This window comes from Cnephaeus nilssonii (assembly GCF_951640355.1).
Source record: "Cnephaeus nilssonii genome assembly, chromosome: 6".
NCBI classification, from domain to species: Eukaryota; Metazoa; Chordata; class Mammalia; order Chiroptera; family Vespertilionidae; genus Cnephaeus; species Cnephaeus nilssonii.
The window spans coordinates 74,549,160-74,575,058 of NC_137077.1; the positions used below are offsets into that span (position 1 = coordinate 74,549,160).

Genomic DNA, 25,899 nt, shown 5'->3' on the forward strand with positions numbered 1-25,899 from the left:
AAGCTGTGGCGGCATGATCCTCTCCCGCCTCTGCGGCAGCACTACCGAGCGATGGCAGCAGGCACAGCAGGGCCAGGATGAGCGGAAATGGTGCAGTGCCTGGCCCCGGCTGGGGCTCCTCTCAGGCTGCCTGCCACTTTGCACACTACTACATCCCTCAGGGGATGTTGGACTGCCAGCCCAAAACCAGCAGTCTGACGTCCCCCAAGGGGTCCCGGATTGCGAGAGGATGCAGGCCTGGCTGAAGGACCCCACTGGTGCACGAAGCCATGCATTGGACCTCTAGTATAATATAAGTGAAAATACAATGTAATTGAAGAAAAATATTAAGGTTACAGAGTGACTTGGGCTGCCATTTTAGCTAGGTTTGTAGAACACTTCTTGTCTCTGAGGAGAAGACACAGTGACATAGTGATGCCTGGAGAGAACCATGTGAACATCTGAGTGAACAGCCTATCAGGCAGAAGTCCTGAAGCAAGAATAGACTTAGGTCACTGGGGAGAACCAGGAGGTTGGCTATGGGAGGAGAGTGGCGGAAGATGAGGTCGGGAGAGTGTCCAGGAGCCAGGTCATGTTGGGTTTTGCAGGCCAGGGTACAGACTATATCTCATTCTAGGTATAATGGGAAGCTCCATGATGTTAAATAAATCATTTTGGCTTCTCTGAAGAAAAAAAGACTGTAGTGGGCAAGATTGGGAACCAGGAGATTACTAAGGTCCAGGAGAAAAATGAATAGGCACCACTTAGTTTAAACCCCCTTAAGAGTAGCAGCATTTGCAGGCAATTAAAGGATAGGGTGTGGCTTGTGCCACATGGGAGCTATTTCATGTATGTATCCTACCTTGGATCTCTGACTGCACCTACTGGGTTTGAAAAAAGTCTGATTCTCCCTATCATAGAGCAGCCACTGTAAATGCTCTGCTTGCTCCCTGTCTTTCAAGGTGTTGCTCATGTTGCACTCCAAGGAAAGGTTTCTGCATAATTTTCACATAGAATCCTGGGGAAAGTGCTTTAGTTCTCTTTTTTTCAGTTATCTAATTAAGAGGGAATATGCTAATTGACCCTCACACCATCACAAAGATGGCAGCGCCCATAGCCAATAAGGAGGGAATATGCTAATTGACTGTCATGCCCTCAAAGATGGTGGTGCCCACAGCCACAAGATGGCAGCGCCCAGTCCCCTCAGCCTCACCAGGGCGGCAGGCTTGCGACAAGGCCTGCACGCCCACCTCTGGAGTCCCCCAGTCCCCTCAGCCCCCCAGCCGCCCAGGGCTGGCTCGAGGCGCAGGCAAGCCTTGGATATCGGGAGGGCAGTTAGGGGTGACTGGACCAGCAGGGGAGGGAAGTTGGGCTAAGGTAACCAGGGCCAGCAGAGGCTTGCACTGCTGGCAGTGGCAGTAGCAGAGGTGTGATGGGGCGTCACCTTCCCCTGATCACCAGGTCACCTCCCACCCCTGAGGGCTCCTGGACTGTGAGAAGGGACAGGCCGGCCTTAGGGAACCCCCCTCTAGTGCATGAATTTTCATGCACCGGGCCTCTAGTATTACATAAAATATCTACTTGGGTGATTTTCATCATTTAAAATTGCCTAATAACTAACATCATTTTTTTAAAAAATTCTTAAATGTTAGGTTTAAGGCTAAGCTGCTAAAACAAAAATACCCAATAGTATAGTGGCTAAAATTTTTTAAAAAGCATTTCTCATGCAAAGATGATGAGGGTCAGTTTGGCATGACCCAGATAAAATCTTATTATCCCTTCATTTCCAAGTTCATTGCCGTCTTCTTCATATTTGAAGCTGAGACAAAGGTATGGGTCTCCCAACACTTGGGATAGCAGAGGAGGATGCAAAGAGTCTGATGTGCTGTTTTAAGGCCTATACTCAGAACTGTCATATATGATGTCCTGGCACATCCCATTTCGCCATTGGCTACAAGAAAAGCTGAGATATCTAGTCAAGTTGGAGAAAATTTGATGGACAATTAGGAGTTTCTGCCACAACTATTTTCTACATTTTTAAAAAATATATATTTTATTGATTTTTTACAGAGAGGAAGGGAGAGGGATAGAGAGCCAGAAACATCAATGAGAGAGAAGCATTGATCAGCTGCCTCCTGCACACCCTGTACTGGGGATGTGTCTGCAACCAAGGTACATGCCCTTGACCAGAATCGAACCTGGAACCCTTCAGTCCCCAGGCTGATGCTTTATCCAGTGAGCCAAACCGGCCAGGGCCTATTTTTTACATTTTTTAAGTCAAAATAAATACCAGGTCTTATATATAAACTAGAGGCCCGGTGCACAAAATTCATGCACAGGGGCGGGAGTGTCCCTCAGCCCAGCCTGCAGCCTCTCCAATCTGGGATCCCTCTTACAATCCAGGACTGCTGGCTCCCAACCGCTTGCTCGCCTGCCTGCCTGCCTGTTTGCCCCTCACCACCTCTGCCTGCCAGCCTGATTGCCCCTAACTGCCCTCCCCTGCCAGCCTGGTCACCCCTAACTGCCCTCCCCTGCTGGCCTGGTCACCCCTAACTGCCCTCCCTTGCCAGCCTTGTCACTCCCAAATGCCCTCCCCTGCTGGCCTGGTTCCCTCAACTGCCCTCCCCTGCACGCCTGGTCCCACCCAACTGCCCTCTCCTACAAGACTGGTTCCCCCTAACTGCTCTCCCCTGCTGGCCTGGTTGCCCCTAACTGCCCTATTCTGCAGGCCTGGGTCCCTCCCCAACTTCCCTCCCCTGGAGGCCTGGTCCCCCCCATATGCCCTTCCCTGTAGGCTTGGTTGCCCCAAACTGCCCTCTGCCGGCCTGGTCACACCTAACTGCCCTCCCCTGCAGGCCTGGGTCCTTCCCCAACTGCCCTCCCCTGCAGGCCTGGTCTCTCCCAACTGCCTTCCCCTGCTGGCTATCTTGTGGTGGCCATCTTTGACCACATGTGGGTGGCCATCTTGTGTGTTGGAGTGATGGTCAATTTGCATATTACCTCTTTATTATATAGGATGAGTGTAACCCATTAATGTTAATAGATATTGAGCTCAGGGAAACAACTAGAAGGTAAAAATAAAGTGTCAATTGGTAGTGTGCTCGAGATAGAGAAGAAGACATATTCGGTGATATGTGCTCCTCAGACACTTATTGAATGTCTATGATGTGTCATTTCTTGTAGTAGGCAGTGGAGTCAGAAAGATGAATAAGATAATTTATTCATCCAAGGAGTTCATAGTTGGCCTGGTGAGAAAAAGACAAGACCAATCCTATATAATAAAAGGCTAATATGCAATCTGTCTCCTTGGGAGTTTGACCAACTGGGAGTTCGACTGCTTGCTATGACATGCGCTGACCACCAGCGGGCGCTGCGGAACAAAGGAAGGCCCCGGACAGCAGCCGGGGGAAGGAAGGCCCCGATTGGCCCTGATCGCTGGCCAGGCCTAGGGACCTTACCCATGCATGAATTTCATGCACCGGGCCTCTAGTTGTATGATAAAAGCAAGAAAGCTTTGAGCATTCGTAGCACAGAAGAAGGGACCAACCTGGCCCTAGCAGGTCAGAGAAGGCTCTGCTGAGGAAGTGATGTATTAGCTAAGTCATGATAGAAAGATAGAAATATCTGCTGTGGACATATCTGCCAACAGGTGTCTCCGAAGGACTGCCGCAGGTGTGTTTATTCAAGAGTTGGAGCTGACATCCTTAATGATGAAGCTGTGTGCTCTGAAGACAAAACTGATTGTGTTTGCTTGTCGAAATTCTCGGCCAGCAAGATGAATTAAAGGGTAACAAAACAAAAATATTATTGAAAGGTAAAGAGGGGAGACAGGCAGTTTTTAAATTCAAAGAGGAGCAGAATAGGAAAAGAAAAAAAAAATTGTTTCTACAAGTGGAAGTGGGAGGAATTAATAACATTTATTTTCTTATGTATTGACTAGCATATCTGCACCTGTAATATAGTCAGCAACTTGAGGACAGCTGAATGCATCAACACTTTTAGTGCCTGACCTTTGATTATGCATGAAACTGTGAAATAATTTGACTTGACATAATTTTTATAGCAAGTAGAGGATAAAACTAATTAACATAAATGGAAGACATCGAGTGGCTTGAGTGATGTAAATAAGATATAAGGATAGATTCATATTTTGAGTCTATGAAACATAACATTTTTTATATAAAACTTTGAAATCAATAAATATGTAGATACGAGAAGTGATAGTGTTAACATTTTATTTCATTTGGCAGTTTTATGCTCACATATGTGCATTTGTAATAATTAAGTAAAATAAATTTGAATAAATCAATGGAAGGTTCCATTCAGTAGCATTATTCTCAAGATTAGAGAACTTGGGGAAATTGATTATTTATTTTCTCATGCCATACTTGATTTAAGATAATTTTGTTTCCATTACAAGACTGAATTACATTAACTTTATCATATATAGTTTTTATGGGAAATTTGATCTATTTTTATATGTATTTATGATAAAATCTTGGCATATGTGATGAACTATGTTTGCTTTGTTTATTAGTTACTAGTGTATGCATTATATTGGGGAATTTTTCATTTTTAAATATGTATGGCTCCTTTTGTTGAGTGATGTTAATGCTATTGGGACAGACCCAGCTATTGCAGTGATCGCACGTCCTTGACCCTCGAGGGTATTTCACAAGTTCTCTCTGAGCCCTTCGTATATATTGATTGACTTTCAGGATGTATTGACCAGCAAAACCATAAAGGTTAACAGGAACATAGACGAATGCTAGGAAGTGTGGTTGATGCAGCCGAGGTAGTTGTCATGTTTTATGTACTGTCTATAAAAATGCCAGAGGTGTTTGCTTAATTAAAGCTTTGATTAAATAATCAGTACAGGGTTGATGCAAATGGTGCAGGGTTCCTGTTCCCATCTTGTGCTTTTTCATGTTTTTCTTACTTCATGAGGAAAAACGCAAAGAAACCATGTTTTTCTCAAAATTGTGAGATATCCAAATACTGTATAAAGGAAAAATATTCTTACATAGTTTTTGTATTGGCTTACATTATTTTAATTTTAAGTTAAAACTAGGCCTTGATATTCTTTTTACTAGTAAACTCTATACATATACAAAGCCATATCTGACTTATGAACAGGATAAAAGCAAATCTAGAAAGTCTCAGTCAAGCTCAAATTGACAATATTAATTTATTGTAGTGAGTGATGTTTTGCTGGAACTAAATGACTTATTGCAAGGTGCTTATGGTTCTGAGTGCTGCACCCCTAATGCTTTAAGTTTGGCCACATTTTTCCTGTGATGTCTTAATTTTCTTGTCATAGTAGTAGTTATAAAGTCTTATTATACAACTAGTGGCCCGGTGCATGAAACTTGTGCATGGGGGGGTTCCCTCAGCCCAGCTGGCACCCTCTCCAATCGGGGACCCCTTGGGGGATGTCCAACTGCCGGTTTAGGCCCAATCTGGGACCGCTGGCTCCTAACTGCTCACCTGCCTGCCTGCCTGATCGCCCCTAACTGCCTCTGCCTGTCTGCCTGTTTGCCCCTAACCCCTCTGCTTGCCTGCCTGATCGCCCCTAACTTCTCTGCCTGCCTGCTTGATTGCCCCTAACAGCCTCTGCCTGCTTGCCTGATCACCCCTAACTGCCCTCCCCTGCCAGCCTGATCTCGCCCCCAACTGCTCTCCCCTGTAGGCCTGATCTCACCCCCAACAGCCCTCCCCTGCTGGCTGGATCTTGCCCCCAATGGCCCTCCCCTGCAGGCCTGATCTCACCCCCAACAGCCCTCCCCTACTGGTTGGATCTTGCCCCCAATGGCCTTCCCCTGCAGGCCTGATCGCCCCTAACTGCCTCTGCCTGCCTGATCACCACTAACTGCCCTCCCCTGACAGCCTGATCTCGCCCACAACTGTCCTCCCTGCCGGCCTGATCTCACCCCCAACTGCTTTCCCCTGCTGGCCTGATCTCCCCTAACTACCTGTGCCTGCCTGATGGCCCCCAACTGCCCTCCGCTGCCGGCCTGATCTCACCGCCAATGGCCCTCCCCTGCCATGCTGATCTCGCCCCCAATGGCCCTCCCCTGCCATCCTGATCTCGCCCCCAACTGCACTCTTTGCCTCGGCCCCCACCACCATGGCTTTGTCCGAAAGGAAGTCGGACGTCCGGAAGATGGCTGGTCGACCTGGTCTAATTAGCATATTACTCTTTTATTAGTATAGATAGATTATATAGGATAGGATTGCTTAAATGGGGCGGGAGGAGCCTTTTTCAGCAGGAGGAGATGCTCTTGGCAGACAAAAATACATAATCCCTATATATGGACTGATAGCCAACCATATGCACTATAATGCCAAACCGGTCATTAAAAAATTGAACTGCTTTCTTACACCTTAAACCAAACAGCTGTTGCCCTTAAAACCCCTACTGAATCCGCACCTTAGGTTCTGCCTTTGCAGTTCACCCAGATTATGTTCTGATTGGTCGGTTTCTATGCTAGTCAGCGTCAAAAGCTCTGCCTCCTAAGCAGCCATTGGCTCCTCACAGTTCACCCAGATTTGGTTCTGATTGGTTGGTTTCTATGCCAGTCAGCGTCTCTGGGCCAGATCAGAGAGGCATGGCTGCTGGCAAAGCCCGGAGAGAAAGAGAGAGGCAACGGCTGATCAACAGCTGTCACGGAGGCTGCGGATCAGATCCTGCCTCTCTCTCCCCGGGCCTCTCTCTGGGCCTGATCTGCAGCCCCCTTGGCAATCAGTGCTGGGTTGCCGCGCCCATAGCAGCGGCAGTCAGTACCGGGTCTCCACGGCAACCCGGCACTGACTGCAGGACTGACTTCGGATAGGCCAAGCCTTTGGTCATTTTGGACGTTAAGGACCCTGGGTTTTTATATATTAGGATGCTCTGTGACATCATCTGGCCTTTATAGGAGATTATATGGGAGTAAAGGCCTGATGCATGAAATTTGTGCAAGGGTCTTGGCCCCGGCCTTCGCCCGCCACCGCCGCAGCTGGGGGCCTCTTCCATGGCTGGGGGCGCCTCTGCTGCTTCTGCCTTGGCCCTGCCCTCTACGGCTTTTTCCGAAGTTCTAATTAGCATATTACCCTTTTATTATTATAGATTATAAAAACAAATACCAAAATAGAATGAAATTGTATGTGTGCTCAAATAATCCAGAATATGCTGTATTAATTTTTTAAATTGTTCTCAAATGAAAACACAAAGTTTACACATTCTCATAGAGAACTCACGGACCCTGAAAATATCTCCATACACCCCAGATTCAGACACACTACACTAAACAATTTATTAGATAAAGTGAAAGAAATCTGGCTTTAATTGACAGTGTGAGTTTTGCTACTTTGAAAAGAATATTTTCCATTAGCTATTTAACGTGGTGTTTATAGCAGCCACACTGTAATTTTTAGAAAATAATAACTTTTTCATTTTGCATGTTTATTACTGTATAAACAAGTATGTAGGGAAATATTAATTACCACAGCCTTTATGTTTATTGAAGGAATATAGCCATATCTAGATGACTTACATAAATTTGTACTAAATTGAATGCTCTTTATTAATAATATATAGTATATCCTATAACTTTTTAAACGTACATTTGGAAAAATTTGCATGTTAACCACATTATGCTAATTTTTTTCAGATATCTATATAAAGATATTTGAATGAAAAATTGTGAAAGTGACTTCTCTATTAGTTGAATTTTGTGTTTCATTTTAGTCCAGGTGGGCTACATTTTAAAAAATGTAATAAAACTTGCGTTGGGACTTGGAATATTTTCTTCAGAAACTCCCCAGGAGACATACAGAAAGTAATCAACTTTGAAATGAGCTATATTTTAAACATTCATTTGAGAACTGTTAAATTAGAATTTGCACTGTATTCCCCCACACATCTATGAATAGTTCTTTTCTGAGTGGTGCTTGGGTTTTAATCTAGCCACCGAAGTGCTTAACACATAATATAGCTGAAATAGAGTGCATTCACAGTGAGAAAAATAATAAAAGTTAATATCCTTGCAATGCGCATAAGTAAGGGACAGAAATAAAATGTATACAAATTAAAAAGTTTTGGAAAATCCGTGCTAGAGAAAACCAGGTTTAATTAGAGGAACGTGCAGAGTTAAATAGAGACCAACGAGGAAGTTTGGAGAGGTCTTCCTGAGCATTTTAGTTAAAGATATTGATGTTCCCGTGAAGGAGGTGAGTGGAGGTGGTCTGTGCCAAAGAGATTGCATGAGGTGGGTTAAGCTGAGCGATGGGGTGAACAGTGGAGGGGAAGGGGAATATCATAGTAGAATTTCCCCAGGACGACAGGAGGATATGTGAGGATCAGCTGGACACAGATGCATGAAATAACCCTGGAGTTAGGCCTTTTTGTAGATGGGGGGGGGGGGGGGGGGGGGGAAGAGATTAAAGGACATATGTAAATTAGAGCTTAAAACTTTCAGAGTATGTATCTATTTTAAAACTCTGGTATTCTCACACAATGTAACAAAAACACATTTTCAAATAGTTGGCAATTTTAGACACAATTTCCATGTAAATACTACATGGTTCTGACTTTGTATAGTCCCCCACTAAGGGTCCCTTCTGTTTTCACTTCCATACTTATACTGTTAGATTCTAAAGTTTTACTGTTACAGAAGAAACATACCAAAGAAATACCAAGCACGCTTCCTAGAGAAAGGGAGGGACCCCGTTTATTAACACAGGTGGACTCCAGGAATAATTTCCAAATCAGAGTGAAGAAACATGCAGAGAGCCTGTCCACATATATCCCGCTGGGGTCCTTGTCCTGCAGATATGCCCCCTGCCCCCTTCGTGGCCCTGCAGGAAGGCCCCCAGGTGTCAGGCCAAATCCGATGGTCTGTCTCCTGGCACCAGCACAACAACCCTCCCCCCCCCCCCGCCCCCCAGCAGTGCATTGTTCACAGTTCCATGGCCTCTGCATTTAGATAACAAGTTCTGCAAAGACCAGTTTCCTCTTCATTACCCCCCCCCCCCCTTGTCCCATAAGCTTCTTTTAGCCTTGTGGAGCAACGAATCCGCAGGGGGTGTTTCTGGTATCCAGGTGTTCAGTCCTGCAACCTTGAGAGCGGTGAGGGTGGTCAGGATGACGGTATGTGGTCCTCTTCAGGTAGGAGTCAGTCCTTGGGTGGTCTTTACCCAAACAGAGTCACCAGGTTGGAAGGGATGGACCGGATCAGAAGAACGTCTCAGACATGCTTCTGGATTGCTTTCTGGGTAGACTGTAAAGCCTGTAAGAACGAGTAAAAATTAGTTATGGATTTCAGCCTTTTCCCACCAGAATCTGTAGAGGCCCCACTGGTTTCCAGGGCAGACTTCCGGGCTTCTTAGTCTGCGGCCCGGTTCCCTCTTGCCTCTGTGGAGTCCCCATACCCTGCAACAGCACTCCGCACGTGAGCTGTTGCAATCGCATACCCGCCATCAGCACAAATTGTCACTGATTCTTCTCTTGCCCACCAGAGAGCCTGAATAAGGGCAACCAACTCGGCCTTCTGTGCCGAAGTCCTGCGGGCGAGCGCCTGAGATCAGATGGTTCGGTCCAAAGCAACCACCGCCGCCCCCGCATACCTGATTCCTCCCTGGACAGAACCGCTCCTGTCCATGAACAGTACCTCATCCGGCGATGCCAGTGGGTGTCAGTGCGGCCCAGGGGGGCTGTCTTTACAAAGTCGTCGGCCTCTAACAGTATGTAGAGGTTCCTCAGGGTCACCATCAGGAAGGAGGCTGGTAGCAGAAGAGCCTGAAACTGGGTGACTCGAGCATTTGACATCCAGCGCTCTGGTGTGCTCCCGAGCAAAGCCTCAACCGCATAGCTGTGGCCTCTACCACCTGGAGGCAAGCAGGCTAACCGGATGCATCAGGGTCGAGTCTCTTGGACATATCCACTGTCACTTGTATCTTATGATAAGTTTGGCCAGATGAATTAAGACTTTCTACTATTTTATTATCCAGAAGCTCTGATTTTTCTTCTGGGCAGTTAGTAGTTTCATCCACTCCTATAGTTAGACAGTATTCATCTAAAATACTCATCTAGATTAGATCCATATATAATTCTACCAGGGGAATTATTAGCGAGGTGTTCTTAGAGGGGTTTGCCAAAGATGGGTCCTTTATGATGCATATAGTCAGAAAAAACGTACCAAAGCTTATATTGATAGTAGAAGAAGACCTGTGGGTGGCCAACAAAACATTAACTTCATTATCATAGCTTATAATCAGAATGTTATTGTCTAGTAGGTAGGAAAGATTATCAGGTACCTAAGTTTTTTCATATCTAATAAAGGAGGTGGGTCTGGAGAGGCAGATACTGTTTCCACTAGGAAACCATAAGGAGGATAATAACAATATAAAATGTTTTATATACATTCAATCAATAACAATTAGGTGATATAAGAACAAAGTTTAAGCAGCATCAATTCGTGAGCATATAAACCTTGTTGACGTCTTGGGAAAGCTGCAGTCAGAGCAAAGTTTCTAGGGATATTGTGTAATGGGTTGAAGTGTGCTGCTTATGGGTTGAGCTCCATGAGAATCTCAGCCCTTGAGTCGCATTCAACCCATTTACGTGCCTCAGTTTCTCTCCTGGCTGTCTAAAACAACCAGAAGGGCTTGGGGCCCTGGCAGGCCAAGCCTTATAGCAGCCTTTGGAGGAGCAAGTCAGTTAATTACAGTTGAGTTAGGACTTCCCTATGGGGCTCCTGCACGTCATAAGAAATTACCTCTGGCACCTCCACAAAGATTCTTAGTTGCCTAAGATCACCAAGATTCAGGCTCTAGGGAGGCTGTGCCCCTTTATGTTTGGACCTGAATGAGTTCAGCTCTCATTTATATGATGATGGGTTTTTTTTTTTTTTTCCCTCAGACTCTCAGAAAGCAATGCCAATGGAAAAGCCAAAATAAAACCCAGCCACTCAATTTTTTTCCCCTCCAGTCTCGCCTTAGCCTGGGTTCTGTAAACCCTTAACCTTAGATCCATCTTGAGGATTTTAAAAATATAGCTCAAATAAAGTCAGACCCTGTACCAAAAACGCAAGGGAAGGTCCTGCTTCCAAGAGATAACTCACTCAAGTTCACCCAATGGACAGGAACCAGCAGGCTCAATGGGCCCTTTGCTGGGTCCTAGCACCTGGTCTGGGCCCATGGGATAGTTCTGGGTGAGTTCTTTGGAATTCTGCTGACTACACCAAGTAATGTTAATGTAAGAAACACTCAAACCTGTAAAGAATTTTTGTGAGTTTATTTGAGCCAAACTGTTGACACTTGCCAGGGAGCATTAAGATTCTGCTCAAATAAACTCACAATAGTTCTTTATAGGTTTGAATGTTTCTTATATTAACACTATCAGAGATGCAAAAGACTATAGACAGGCTTAGTTAAGGTAAAAATTGAGTTTTGTCAAATCTCAATTGACAAAAAAAAAATTCTAGCGTAGGACATGACTACCTTCCATACACTGCTTTTAGTTAGAAAGTTTTCATTTCAGACCATCCTTTGTGGTTACTTTAGGTCTCTGAGTTTGCAAGGCTGCCACATAGGCCTTCCCTAAGCTAGTCAGGTTAACATGTGGCCCCTTTTTGTCCACAATCTTAATACGGTGAATCCTCTTAGAGAAAAAAAAAATCACATAACTCCAGATATTATGGGTTTACGATAAATTCATGGTTCTCAGTATCCCCTGGGATTGCAATGCTGCATTTTCATTTTTTCTTTAGCATCTCTTTAACATGTTTTGTGTCTGCCCTCCAAAGTCTACTTTAAACTTCTGACCTTTCCACCTCCACGCTTTAAGCTTGTCGGGGAACATTAATTCAAACCAAGGAACCAACATTCTGAATGGCATCACTTTCTAACCAACCAGTTGCTAAAACCAAAAAACCTGGACCCATTCTTAAACTTCCCATCCACTTCCTCCTTCCCTGCGTCCATCAATCACCAATACACCCTACACTAAGTATTTCTCAAGTCGTATCATTTATTTTTATCTCTGTTGTCACAATCCTATTTCTTGAAACAATCATTGCATTGTAAAAATATGGAAAGTGCCTACTTCTAAAGAGGATTTAACACTTTCAAATTTTTACAGTGTTCTTACGCTAATTCTATACTTACCTTGGCTAAATAGAGTTCTAAATTATATGATATTGAATCTCTATATCTCTTCAACCCATCTCACTACCCACTTCACCCTAAATTCTTGCTCTATCCTTTCGGAACATCCTTTATTTTCTCAGGCAAATACCTGATTTAAATGACAAATACCATGAAATTTAGGAATTTGGCAGAAACTAGCAAATGAGTAAAAGCAGGTGGAAGTCATTATTATTTGACCATTAATGCCTAGAATAGAAAGATGTAAAATGGTAAAAAAGGGAAGGCAATCATTAACTATTTTCTATCCCTTTTTATTACATACACTGTACTATTGTCATGTGTTAATAATAAGCATCAATTACATTTTTCATTTCCATTCTTTTAGACCTTGGACTTCTCCTTGATGTAGGATTATTTTCTTTGTCAACAATAGCCAAATTGTTAAATAGAAGTACATTTTTAAAAATTAACAAGATGTCCCTTTCAAGATGTGATAAATTCTGATGACCTATTTATAAATCACAGCATATGAATATTAAAGAAATGGAAGAGCACATTCTTTATCAAGCCTCTGAGCTCATATGCACAGAGAAATGTTGGACTGAACTAATTTTCTATGAAATATAGTCTGAAAATCACATTAGTATTGAAAGCATACAGATTATTGAAATTGTGGTTATTTTGAGCCGGAACTAAATGGATTAAACAATTCGCTTTCATTTTGCTTGCAAATACATAGTCTTAAAATGACTAAATATTGCTTGAAACCCCCTTGAAGAAAATGGAAATGAGAAAAACGATTATTCTGAGTAAAGATATTTATTCCTTCATTTGGAGAAAATTATTTGAGAAGAAGTATGTTAGTAAATGTATTCTAACACACTGGCAGATAACTGTTTTGAATATAAGATTTTACAATTTTTCTTCCAAAACTTCATAGAACTCCATTTTTAAATATAAAATATATTTTTCTCTGTGTTGTCGGTAGTGATAGTAAGAATTTTCTGAGACTTGCACGGGAGGATGAGTGATTTTTATTTGTGTGGAATTATATTGCTGGGTTTCCAAAGTCCCATTTCCCTTCATCCCGTCCTGGAAGAAGTGTAACTGCTGGGGCTTCCGCAGAGCTAGAAGCAAAGCCAGTGTCCAGAGCTTCTGTTCCCTGTTGGAGCCGGTCCAGTTCAGCATCGGGCTAGTGCAGTCCATTAGTCCATTGTGTGTGGGGTCCACATGGCCGTGGGCCATGTGGGCGAATGCAGGGGAGCCAAGAGAGCACGCCCCCTGCAACAGGAGTCCTAAGAGTCCTAAAAACGGAACAGCAAACTTCTTTGTTGAGGGGATTAAATCTGCCACATCTTCCCATGCTTGCAGTGGCCACGCCTACTCTGGCCAATGACCTGTTTCCACATGTGACTGACAGACAAGTACCTTCCCTATTTCACCCGGCCTTTACTGGGCATGCATCTATTCTCCCCCTGTCAATGCCTTCCCCCAGCGATCTGTGGAGAGCAGGCCTGGGAGTGTTGAACTGCAGCTTCCTGGCAAAGCGGCACAAATGACATGCCTCTCGCGTGTGGCTTTCCCTTTGCTCCTTTCCTGTTATTAACAACTAGGATAATTACAGTGGTATCAGATCCACTATAAATTTTTATCCTCTGTATGTGTGTCCAAGCTGAAAAACCAAATCATGTGTATGATGTGTGTGTGTGTGTGTGTGTGTGTGTGTGTGTGATGTGTGTACAAGATTGACTTAATTTTAGGATTTAAAAGTAAAATGCAAGCACTTTAGATAATCATCTCTTTCTGTGGGAAATTCTATAATTCTGAAGAACAGCTCATTTATCCCTAATTTTAGTGAACTGTTTTCTCAGATATTACTATTGGTTTTTAAGTTAGTTCAATTTCCTGTGATTAGACCAGGTTTGCAGTGTGACATCATTGCAGCTTGAAAATATGCTTTCTCTTGTCTTCTCTTTGTATAGTTTGACATGGTTCTGAGGTTGCCCATGATTGTTGCCTGTTTACTATATTTTGGACACCAACACTATCTTTGTCATATAAACATGATTTTCTTTCAATGGACACATTTGCTGTTTGTGAAGCAAGTGCTAATATACTCTTTAGAACACAGTGTTTGGTTGGTTTCCACTAATGTTTATATTTGTGTTATGGGCATTTGCTCATGAAATTATACTAATCCACAGACTGCTTTTGAATGAAGATTTTGCAGAGTGAATAAATAAAAACTTTATTGAAATCTTCTTCATTATTTGTACTAGTATGCTTTCACTTTATAATTCTACTAGAGGCCTGATGCATGAAATTTGTGCAAGAGTAGGCCTTCGCAGCCCTGGCTGCCTCGGCCCTCGGCTTTGTCATCCCGAGGGTTGTTCCGCCGTTCGGTTGATTTGCCTATTATGCTTTAATTATTATAGAAAATTTAAAGTTTTACTTTGCAGGTAAAACAAATATATGTGTATACTATGTTACATTACATGAATATCTATTGTTGCATTTTCTTATTTTATAATTACTGTTTATGTATGCTATTGTCAACATAAGAAACATCCAAACCTGTAAGAATTTTTATGAGTTTATTTGAGGCAAACTGACAACAGTTGCCATGAAACAAGATGTCAAGGGATTGAGAGAATGCTCCCCAGAATGGCAGTTTCACTGTTTACTTTATACATTAGAATCAAAGGAGGCCGCCTAAGGAGGGTTACATGAAATTCACTGGGGATAGATTAGGGAGGTGGGAGAAGGCAAAATAGGGAAATACCCACTTTGATTACCTACTTGACTTGCTTTTAGGTAGGATGTTTTAATTTCAGACCATTCTGTCTGGTTACTTTAGGTCTCTGAGTCTGCAAGGCCACCATGCAGGCCTCTCCTGAGCTTGTCAGGTTGAATATGTGGCCTCTTTTTGGGACACACTATTTTTTCCTGGACTCTGAATTTATTTTCTTTAATGGCCATGTCTTCCTTATTTTTGCATCTGCAGACTTGATTTCGTATAGGACACAGAGCAGATACTATACACAAAAGTGAATCAGTGACAGGATACTTCATATACTCTTAGTGGAAAGAAGCGAGCAATGTCATATCTAAATGAATATATCCGTGTGTTTTGTGTCTCCAGCCTTCTTTCACAGCTCAGGTATCCTCAGTCTGGCAGAGGAGCACAGCCTGGCCATGATTGCATGGGATATCCATTGTCTTCGATGTCGGCATAAAAACCAAATTTAGTGGTGTGTACCTGACGTAAAGATATTAAGTTGTTGATAAATTAAAACGAATATTTAAGAAGGTGCAAAGATGAATATGGATAGGGTGAATTGCAGATGATTTAACTTTTTCCTCAGTTGAAAAACAATACATTGTACAAGATATACGTGAACATATTTTACCTTTGGAAAAATAATAAAAATTATCTCTATACCGAGACATCTATGGTAAGATAAGAATATAGATACCATTGAATAAAAATAATATCCATTTTTCTTCTCTTGATAATTTTTTTAATTTGAAAGTCAATAAAAACAAGGTGAACCCTGAAATAGCAATCATCAAATTGCTCTTTGTGTTAAAATTTCATAGCACTTTATTTGAGTTATTGTCAACTCTTGGGTGACTGGGATTCCTAGATTTTCCCTCATATCCCTCACTTATCTTTGTAGTCTATACTTATCTTCAAAATGCTTTTATTTGCATCTGAGACAAGACTATTAAATATTTTGCTCTGGGGCTCATATTAACCAACTCTTGATTTATATTCATAAGGAATATTTTTAATGAAACATTAAATATTTTAATATTAAATCAATTTCCATTTATTTTTTTTTGCTGTGAGCTAATGTTTTATTTTTCATAAGCCTATTTACCAGAAGTCTCATCAGAAACATATTTTCCCATTTATTTTCATATATATATATATATATATATATATATATATATATACACACACACATATATGTTTTAAATTTAGAAGTTACAATAGATAATTTTACTGGAGTGACATTTTATCCTTAGCAAATACTACAAAATAACTTTTCTCTATTGATTATATAAAACTTTTGTCTTTAGGGCATCTGTGACGTGGTTAGCAAAATATCAAAACACAGGAGTAGCTGCAAGAAGCAAGGTACTAGTAAACTAGGCCAAATGTCCGCCCTCTAGCGGTTATAGAGATCTGGTGCAGCCTAATTTGACAAGGGTTGTGCTTCTGGGCAGTGGTTAACAACTCATGCCTACAGGAGCCAAGCAGATAATATAAATGGAAGAAGTGGGTGGGAGAAAAATCAATTATTGGTATATATCTTATTCTGTGGTTATGAAAGTATGGTGTAAGCACATAACATAAACAGGATGTAGAAAATACATTTTAAATTCAGAATGGAAAGAAAAATGCAAGCTCCGTGATAAATAGACCCAGGGAATGGCGAGTTGTATGGCAAACTGAGCAGATAGCTGATCACAGGTTCAATTGATTGTTGTCATTCAAGAACAGGAACCCAGTGTCGTTAGACCTTCCAGTTTCTCTAGAGAAACTAGAAAGCTGGTTTTGTATATGAAACCTCTAATTTTAACATGTTGACTCACATGTATTTTGGAATAACATTTGGTCAGTTTTAGATATTTAGATATTTGTTTCAAAAAAGGTCTTGAATTTATTTATTTATTTGTTTGTTTATTTGTTTGCTTGTTTGTTTATTTTGTTAATCCTCACCTGAGGCTGTTTTCCCATTGATTTCTAGAGAGAGTAGAAGGGAGAGGAAGAGACACACAGAGAGAAACATCAATGTGAGAGACACATTGATTGGTTGCCTCCCACCCCTGCCCGGACCAGGGCCAGGGATCAAGCCACAACCTAGGTAGATGCCCTTGACCAGAATCAAACCTGGGACCCTTCAATCCCAGGGCAGAGGCGCTTCACTGAGCCAATCTGGCTAAGGCAGTCTTGAATTTATTTATCTTACTTCGTTTAGAGAACAGAAAAAATTATGGCATCTTCCAACAACATTATGAGGTGGAACTGGAATATAAAGTTGCTGAATTATGGAGTCTTGTTGAATATTATATTATATTTTATTTTATATTTTATTCACCAACAGACACTATGGAGATGCTGAGGTTACAGCTGTAAATAGGACAAGCTCTTCTTATTGGTCTCTCCCGCTGCTGTACCGCAGTAACGTTATCACAGAGCAGGGCCACTCTGCAGAGATTGCACACAGATGTTTGGATATGACTTTTCAGTGTTTATCTTGGTTCTGAACTCCACATAGAATTTAAGTGCATAATTTATCTTATTTTCATGTGTCCTTCTTGTAACTTTCTATGGGGCAGCTTTGAGTTCTTAAAAAGTAGCCCTGAATTATAGGTAGTTTGCATCTTATAGGGGGGAATAAGATGCTTAGATAGTTGTTATTTTCTTTCACCAACATTCTTAACCTTGACCACGTCTTTCCCCATCTGAATAGAGGAAGTGAATCAAAAGAAAAAAAATAATTAAGGATGATCAGGATTCAGATCCTTTAAACTTGTTCAGCCCAGCCAGGTGTAGCTCAGCAGTTGAGCATCAACCCAGGAACCAAGAGGTCACTGGTTCGATTCCCAGTCAGGGCATATGCCCAGGTTACGGGCTCAATCCCTAGTTGGGGGTATGCAGGAAGCAGCCAATCAATGATTCTCTCTCATCATTGATGTTTCTATCTCTCTCTCCCTTTCCCTTCCTCTCTAAAATCAATAAAAATATATTAAAAAACAAACAAACTTGTTCAAAAAGTAGGAGCGGCAGAGTGAAGTGAAAGGAACCACAAAAAGCCATGTGGCCTACTTCCTTCTTTCAGGCCTTCTCTGTTCATTATCTTGAACAGTCATATTTAAAGGCAAGACATATTCCTCCCAGTCACCCACCGGATCCCTACAGGCCCTTTTAGCTGTCTGACCCGATCTACAACCATATTTTTACTTTTTTTTTTTTCCTGTTCCAGATCCCCTAGTCTCCCTGCTGTTCCCTTTTGTCATAACATCTGATCCCCCTGACACCTTTGTACTGGTATTCTCTCTGCCCGAAATAGTAGACTCACAGATACACACTTATTCTCAACCTGCCACATGTCTTGGGTAAAATGTCACTTTCTAAGTGAGGTCTGTTCTGTTTGTCCCATTGAAAATTATACCCCCTGCACTTCCAATCCTGTCTACTTTGTTCTACTCCCCCCTACTCAATAGCACTGATTACCTTTAACATAATGCATAATTTACTTATGTTTATTATGAACTAGAGGCCCGGTGCATGAAATTTGTGCACTGCGGGGGGGATTCCCTCTCAGCCCAGCTTGCACTCTCTTTAATCCGGAACTCCGAGGGGGTTGTCCGACTGCCGGGGGATGTCTTAAACCAGCATACGGACATCCCTCTCACAATCTGGGACTGCTGGCTCCTAACCGCTCACCTGCCTGCCTGCCTGGTTGCCCCTAACTTCCCCCCTGCTGCCAGCCTGATCACCCCTCACTGCCTCTGCATGCTGGCCTGATCACCCCCAACTGCCCCCCTGCCGGCCTGGTCGTCCCATGCAGCCTGCTTGTTCAGTCGTTTGGTCGTCCCTCACTAACCCACCCTGCCGGCCTGGTCGTAGGCAGCTATCTTGTGAGGGCGTGATGGTCAATTTGCATATTACCTCTTTATTATATAGGAAAATATTTCTTTTGCTAAAATATAAGCACTCTGAGGATAGAGACCTTTATCTAATTTTGTTTACTGATGTTTCAAAAAACAGTGTATGGCATATACAGGTACTCAATATATATATTTAAAATGAAGGAAGGGTGAATGTCTTATTCACTTAGGTCTGGGCATACCTCCCACAGGAGGTAATTGCCCAGGGAAAGGTTTCTTGCAATAAATTATCATGTTTGGACTTATGATCTATTTTGTTTTTATTACTAGAAATTGCAAAAACACATGTTAAGAGAATAAAGACATTTGTATATTTGGTCTCAGTATAGAGGGCAGTCACTTTGTATAGAAAATTAGCATAAAAACTATGAAAAAAAATAATTGACTTGAGGCAGAGAGCATGAAGTCAAAAGAACTGTGATGGTATCTTGGCTACACCAGTTTCTAGCTCTCTCACCTCTGATTAGCTATTTATTATCTCTGAGCCTCAGTTACCTTAACTTTAAAATAGAAATAATAATATACTTTGTCTTTTTACTTTATAAGTGTACAAGTGATTTGTTTTCTTTCATAATACATACTTGTCTTCAATAGTTAACCCAACATATATCTAAATCTATAATCATTTTAATTTTCTATTCATGTGACTGATTTACCTTTAGAATAAAAGCTCCACCGGAACAAATCTGTCTTTGCTTTTCAATGTTGTGTTCCCAACTCTGCATACAACATATGACATGTAATAGTTGCTCAGAAAACATGTTGTTATATGAATAATTAAGCCATTTAAGCCATGAAGTTCATATGGTCTAATAATAGTAATCTGGTTTGTAGTCACTTGTTATAATATCTGTTATTATTGTCACTATCTAAACCATCACCATCATCATCATCAAATATGGGTCTCAGGCTTCTTTAATTCACTACCAAGAGGGCGGTCATCTTCTTGTGTTACCTACTTAACTTTTTAGTGAAAGAACACAGAAAACACTTTGCTGATCTAATGATTTTGTTACAGGTCTCTAAGCTGGCTGGTGTTTTGGTCAAGCATGGTGTCCAGAAAGGTGACACTGTGGTTATCTACATGCCCATGATCCCTCAGGCAATGTATACCATGTTGGCATGCGCCCGGATAGGAGCCATCCACAGTCTTATATTTGGGGGATTTGCATCCAGAGAACTAAGTACCCGCATTGATCATGCAAAGGTAAGTGCTTTATTTGGAGAAATCAAGCAGTAGTATGTATAGTGCAGCCGTATCTGTGGACGAATCATCCAAGAGTGATCTGTCCTTATGAAATCCTCCTTTAATATAGGATACTTAAAGTTTCCTTTTTCTTTGGCATATATCTGTTAATCAAAAATTTATTTTTGCATCAGTAGTACATGAAAGGCATCTCGCTAGGTGCAGTGAGGAATATAAAATATAAGTTAGTCTGACATATATTTGAATGTATAAGACAAGTAAAATAACGAATATATTCAACATATATTTATTAAGCTCCCACTATGTGCTTGGTACTATCCTTGGAACAGGATAGTAAATGATTCTTATGAAATGGTGGGGACACATAACTAGTTTTATACTCTACATGCTTCCAGAAATGGTGGGGTAGCACAGAGGATAAGAGAGGGTGTCAGTGAGGAGTAGAGTTGCAAGTTTAAATTGGATGCTAAATAAACTCGATAAGGGTGCCTGACATAGAGGACTCATAAAATAAAGTTTGCTATTATTATTTTATTAATTTAGAGCATTGATCAGAAAACATTTTTGTATGTTACAGATAGTACACATTTTAAGCATGTGGGTTACATGGTTTCTGTTGCAACTACTGAGCTCTTCTGTCGTAGCACAAAAGTAGTCTTAGATGCTATGTGGAAAAACTCATAGCAGTGGGCAAGGTGTGGCTCTCAACCATAGTTTGCAGACCCTTAGTTTCTTTTAGTTGGATGGTCAAAGAAGTGAGATTTCTTTTAGTTGGGTGGCCAAAGGAAGTGAGATTGTACTTAGATCTTGGCTAAAATTCAGCTAGTTGAAGAGAATGACCTCATGGGATCCAAAAGGAGAGAAAAACAATGTAAGTCTAGCATTAGAGGTGAGAAAGGGTAAACTTCATTTGAAGGCTAGTGAATAGACCAATGTGACTGAAGAGGGACAGAAGGTGACCTTGTAAAGGCAGTTTTTGTTTGAGCTGGATCCTGTAGACCTTGTCTAGTCAGAGGTTTTGAGCAGACACGTGTCCTGTTTTAAGCAATATTAAGAGGGGGCAAGTCTTTCCATATGACGAGTGGGACAGAGGTGAGAGGCTGGAATAAGAACCTTTGGTAGGTGGTCTGTTTGTGAAGCCATGGGTGATGTACAGGAGAGTCATAGCAGTGGGGAGATGAAGAAAGGAAGGCTGTTTGTTATACGAGTAAGAGACAATTGTCCTGGCTCTGTCGCTTGGGCATTGTCCCATTCACCTGGAGGTTGTCAGTTCCATTCCTGGTCAAGGGTGCGTGCCCAGGTTTTGGGTTCAATCTCCAGTGTGGGGTGTGTGGGAGACAGCAGATTGTTGTTTCACTCTCATATAGATGTTTCACTCTCTCCCTCTCCCTTCATCTCTCTCTAAAAGCCAATAAACTAATTTTTAAAATAAAGAGTAAAAGATGATTTACCTTAGAGTTTTATAAGCCCAAGATGAGACACTCTTAACAGGGAAAGAAACTAATGTATACACACAATGTCTGTAGATTATATTACATTTTGAAAATTAAATGTCTTTTAATAACTATTGCCTTTATAATTATTCAAAGTATGTATACACTTTTGGGACACCCTGTATATTGAAGGTCCCCTGAATGCTAAGCATACAGTGAAGTTTTGCATGTCTGACTTCATTTGGAATAGATCCTTTATTAGAACCAGAAGCTGGTTTGTGGATTAACTGGCTGGATTTCTCTTTCTCTCTCTCTTTTAAAAACATGTTGAGTTAGTGCTTCTGAAGGGAAATCTAAAGGGAAATATCAGTCATTGACCTGCAATCAGTGGGCAGTGGGGACTTCTCTGAGGAAGGTATAGACTCCAGTTTTTTACCTGCAGAAGTCTAAACACCATTCTGATAAAGGTATGAGATGTATTCTTTCCTTCTGGTAAAATTTCATATGATGTGAGGAAACTGAGATATATAAAAAATAAGTATTTATAAAACACGAGTAGCCCATTTACAGAAAGAATCCTGCAAGCGGCTGCTGCGGCCGCGTGCACTGCTGTTGCGGCCGCCGCACCTGTACCCGCGGGCTGCTGCAGCCCGCCCCACTCCGCCCCGCTCCGCCCCTCTCCACCCCGCCCTGCCCCGCCCACCCAGGCTTTCCCTCTGGCAGCCTCCTTGCTTTCCGATTTTCCTCCCTCTTCCTTCTAAGTTGTCTTCAGTCTTCACTCCTCCCTCCCTCAGTGTATGCAAACTAACCACCATCTTTGTTGGGTAATTTGCATATTCACCCTGATTGGCTGGTGGGTGTGGCTTTGGCTGGTGGGCGTGGCTTGGGCATAGCAAAGGTGTGGGCAATTTGCATATTACTATTTTATTAGGTAGGATATGCTGTACCAATGGAGGAGTTGTTATCTAACACACAAACGTGCATGCACACACACACACACACACACCATTTTAAGAAGTTTATGCAATAAGTGCATTATTTTATGGGCAAGACTATTTTTTAAAATATATTTTATTGATTTTTTTACAGAGAGGAAGGGAGAGGGATAGAGAGTTAGAAACATCGATGAGATAGAAACATCGATCAGCTGCCTCCTGCACACCCCCTACTGGGGATGTGACCACAACCAAGGTACATGCCCTTGACCGGAATCGAACCTGGGACCCTTGAGTCTGCAGGCTGACGCTCCATCCACTGAGCCAAACCGGTTTCGGCTGGGCAAGACTTTTAATCATGTCAAATTAAAAGCAAGAAGATGGAGATAGAGATGTATATCTGAGGTATTTTGATACAAGTAATAGTTGAAATCAGAGATGATTTTGATGTCATGATTTTCAAATAAATAGGCTGAAGAAAAAGTTATATTTTAAACAGAAGATGGAAAGAATATATTATAATAAGTCAGTCAAGACCAAATAAAACTGTTAGTAGCTCTCAGTTCTTGAGTTTGACAAAGAAAGAATTCAGAACCAAGAGCTCTAGTGCAGGAAGAAGTTTATTTAACATGCAAAGCAAAAGTATTCTGGAAGAGAAGATTAGAGCAGGTTGCTCAGAGAGATGCGTTGGCCTTTTAGAAAGTCACAGTGGCAGAAGAAGTGAGCCAGCTGGGCTGTGTGGCCTCAGGAAACAAGTAACAGAGGCAAAGGGAGGTTCCTTGGAGATAGGTTCAGGGGATTAGCCCGGGACAAGCTGCCACTACCCACTACTTCCCTGCTTGCAAGCCTCACGGGGACCCTTAGCGCTTAGGAGAAGGAAAGCAAAGATACATGCCTGAAGAAAGAAGGTGCAGCCATGTTCAAGAGAGCAAGTGCCCGCCGGGTCCTTTGTTTTAAAGTTTTTTTAATCTACTTTCTAAAGACTGGAATTTTAGGGGAGCTCTCAAGTGAGGATCTCAATAGACTACTCATCAGCTTTCCAGGTGTGTCCTTTAATATGCTGATTCATCAAAATGAGTGTATCAGAGTCATTCTCTGGTCAGTTTCACCTTCAAAGAATGTCATTAAAGAGGGACCAGGCCTGAGGGAAGTCTGCCCTTGTAATTTATTATCTGGCTGTAAATTGCTTGGCCAGTTGTTCAGCTATTTGTCTCCGTTTCCCCATTCCACTTGCCAAGGAATTTTCATAGTTTCTTACTATTCTGCCTCAAAACTTCCAATAAAAGACTAATAGAAATGTGAAAAAGGATTATTTTTGTAATTTTGACTTTATTAAATTATTCAAGTTTTGATACATTCTAGATGTTTTTAATTTGATATGTAATTTTTATTTATTCAGAATTCTAATCTTAGGGAATGTTATCTAGAGTTATTTTTGTAAGTATTAAAGATATTAAAATGTGAATTATATTCAAATGTCTGACCTTTAAAATATGATAAAAGGAAATAAGACTTACTTTTTTTTTTCCTTTTAAAAGGCAGCTTGATCTAGGAAAAAGAGAATATTTCTGTAATCAGACAGAATGGGTCTCTCTCTCATTTCACCACTTATAACCTGGGGCAAGCTATGTAACTGCACGGAGCCTCAGCTCTGTGAATATTAAATGATATTCAAAAAGCAGAAAGTACTGTATATGCATATATTTGGCATAATATAAACCTTCTCTAGATGAAATGTGTTATAACCAGAAATTAGAATTCAGGAATAGATGCACTATCTCCGATTGATTATCTGTCTCCTGAATAATTTATTATCTATTTGCTTTGGATTTCTTGGTGAAGAAATAGTGTATGTGAAAGAATAATGACGTGTTTGTTTTTGCAAATTAAGGGAGAATTTTGGTTCAGGTCCACAAATATTTATTCAGAGCTTATGGTATGGCAAGCATTGTGCCAGGGATAGCAGACGTGGAGGTGAAAGGGACCCACATTTGGCCTGGGAGAGCTTCCTGTGAGTGGTGGGGATGAAGGAACACTGACGTCGTCTGACATCTGAGGCTTTCCCGGAGTGTACTGAGGGAGGGAGATGAACCTAACTTCTTCGGCCTCTTCCAGGTGCCTTTTGGCTCCATCTATGTACATCTTCAATAACTAGTTGTCAGGTAAAGAAAAGTGTTGAGTGTGTCTTAATGACAGAGGCAGGTTCAGGCTTTGTGGGGTTTGAAGCCTAAATCATTTGGGACTCTTTTAAGAAAAAAAATTACAAATATTTATAGAAAATGAATATGTATTTAGAATGAAAAAAGAATCATAAAAGAATTATCAGAGATTTGGGTTCCTTCCTTCTGTCTCTAGGCATTTAAGCAGAGATGCTTACATAAAAACAAAACAAAATAAAACAAAACAAAACAAAACCAGTTAAAAATACTTCCTGATATCAATTGGGCTGCTCCCCCCCACCCCCTCCACCTAAGAAAATGCTTCAACTTCAGCAACAGCCAACTGTTACGGGGCCTCTGCAAGTGAGCGGGCCCTACTGCTTCATTTTACTGGTTCATGGCAAATCCACTGGCCTAATGATTTCTTTGGAAAGCATTTTTGCAGTTCATACTTACAAGCATGTTGACGTGTAATTTTGAACAGGTAAGTGAGATTTATGTGGAAGTGGTTAGGTTTATAACATTTAAAAAGGGCTTATTGGTTTTTAGGTCATTTATTTAGTCAATAGAGCACAAAATTATTCAAGCATTTCTTTAAAAATGTTAAACTGCTTGTCTGCACCTGAAATACTGTGATCACCTTAAATAGGGTTGTTAAGCTTTCTCATTTTTTATTTTTATTTTTAATTGTAGCCCAAGGTGGTGGTTACAGCATCCTTTGGCATTGAACCTGGAAGGAAGGTAGAATACATACCACTTCTAGAAGAAGCGCTGAGAATTGGACAACACAAACCAGATAAAGTTCTAATTTATAATCGTCCAAATATGGTAATCTGAATATTGAATTTGGTTCTTGCTTATAGTGATGTGCTAAGGATGATTCTTGTTTTGGCCATTTAACACAAACCCTTAATTTATGAACTATTAAATATACTTCCTGAATATGCTTTCTATTTTTGGCAAAAAAAAAGAAGATATTAGATATGACTGATACTTTCTCTCTTTATAAAAAACAAACTAGCTTAAAATAAAAAGATGGAAACACAGAAATAGCTATATTATTAATGAGTTGATTATCTGTATAGTCTATTGGGATATCATTTATTAATATAAATTATTGCCATAATATAGTGCTAGTAACACTTACTGACTGCCTACCATATGATTTTTAAGACACTCTACTAGTGAATCATTTAAAAAATCCTCTGGGTAACTGTGACCTAGGTGATAGCATTATTCTTATTTTAAAGAAAAGGAATTGGATGAAGAGAGAGAAACTTACCCAGCCAGTGTCAGGGTCATGACCTGAAGGCATGCACTCTGATTGCCTGCCTACTCCCTAAGCTCTCCTGCCTGGTGGAAAGGTATGATTA

General features: G+C 41.3%; 1 protein-coding gene across 1 annotated transcript in view; it reads left to right on the forward strand.

Annotated features, from left to right (window-relative positions):
- The window catches only part of ACSS3 (acyl-CoA synthetase short chain family member 3), a 177,222-nt gene that overhangs the window by 47,684 nt on the left and 103,639 nt on the right, over positions 1–25,899 (forward strand). The window contains exons 3-4 of the mRNA XM_079773646.1: positions 19,811–19,999; positions 25,220–25,354. Of these exons, the coding sequence (XP_079629772.1) occupies positions 19,811–19,999; positions 25,220–25,354 (324 nt within the window). The remainder of the gene's footprint in view (positions 1–19,810; positions 20,000–25,219; positions 25,355–25,899) is intronic.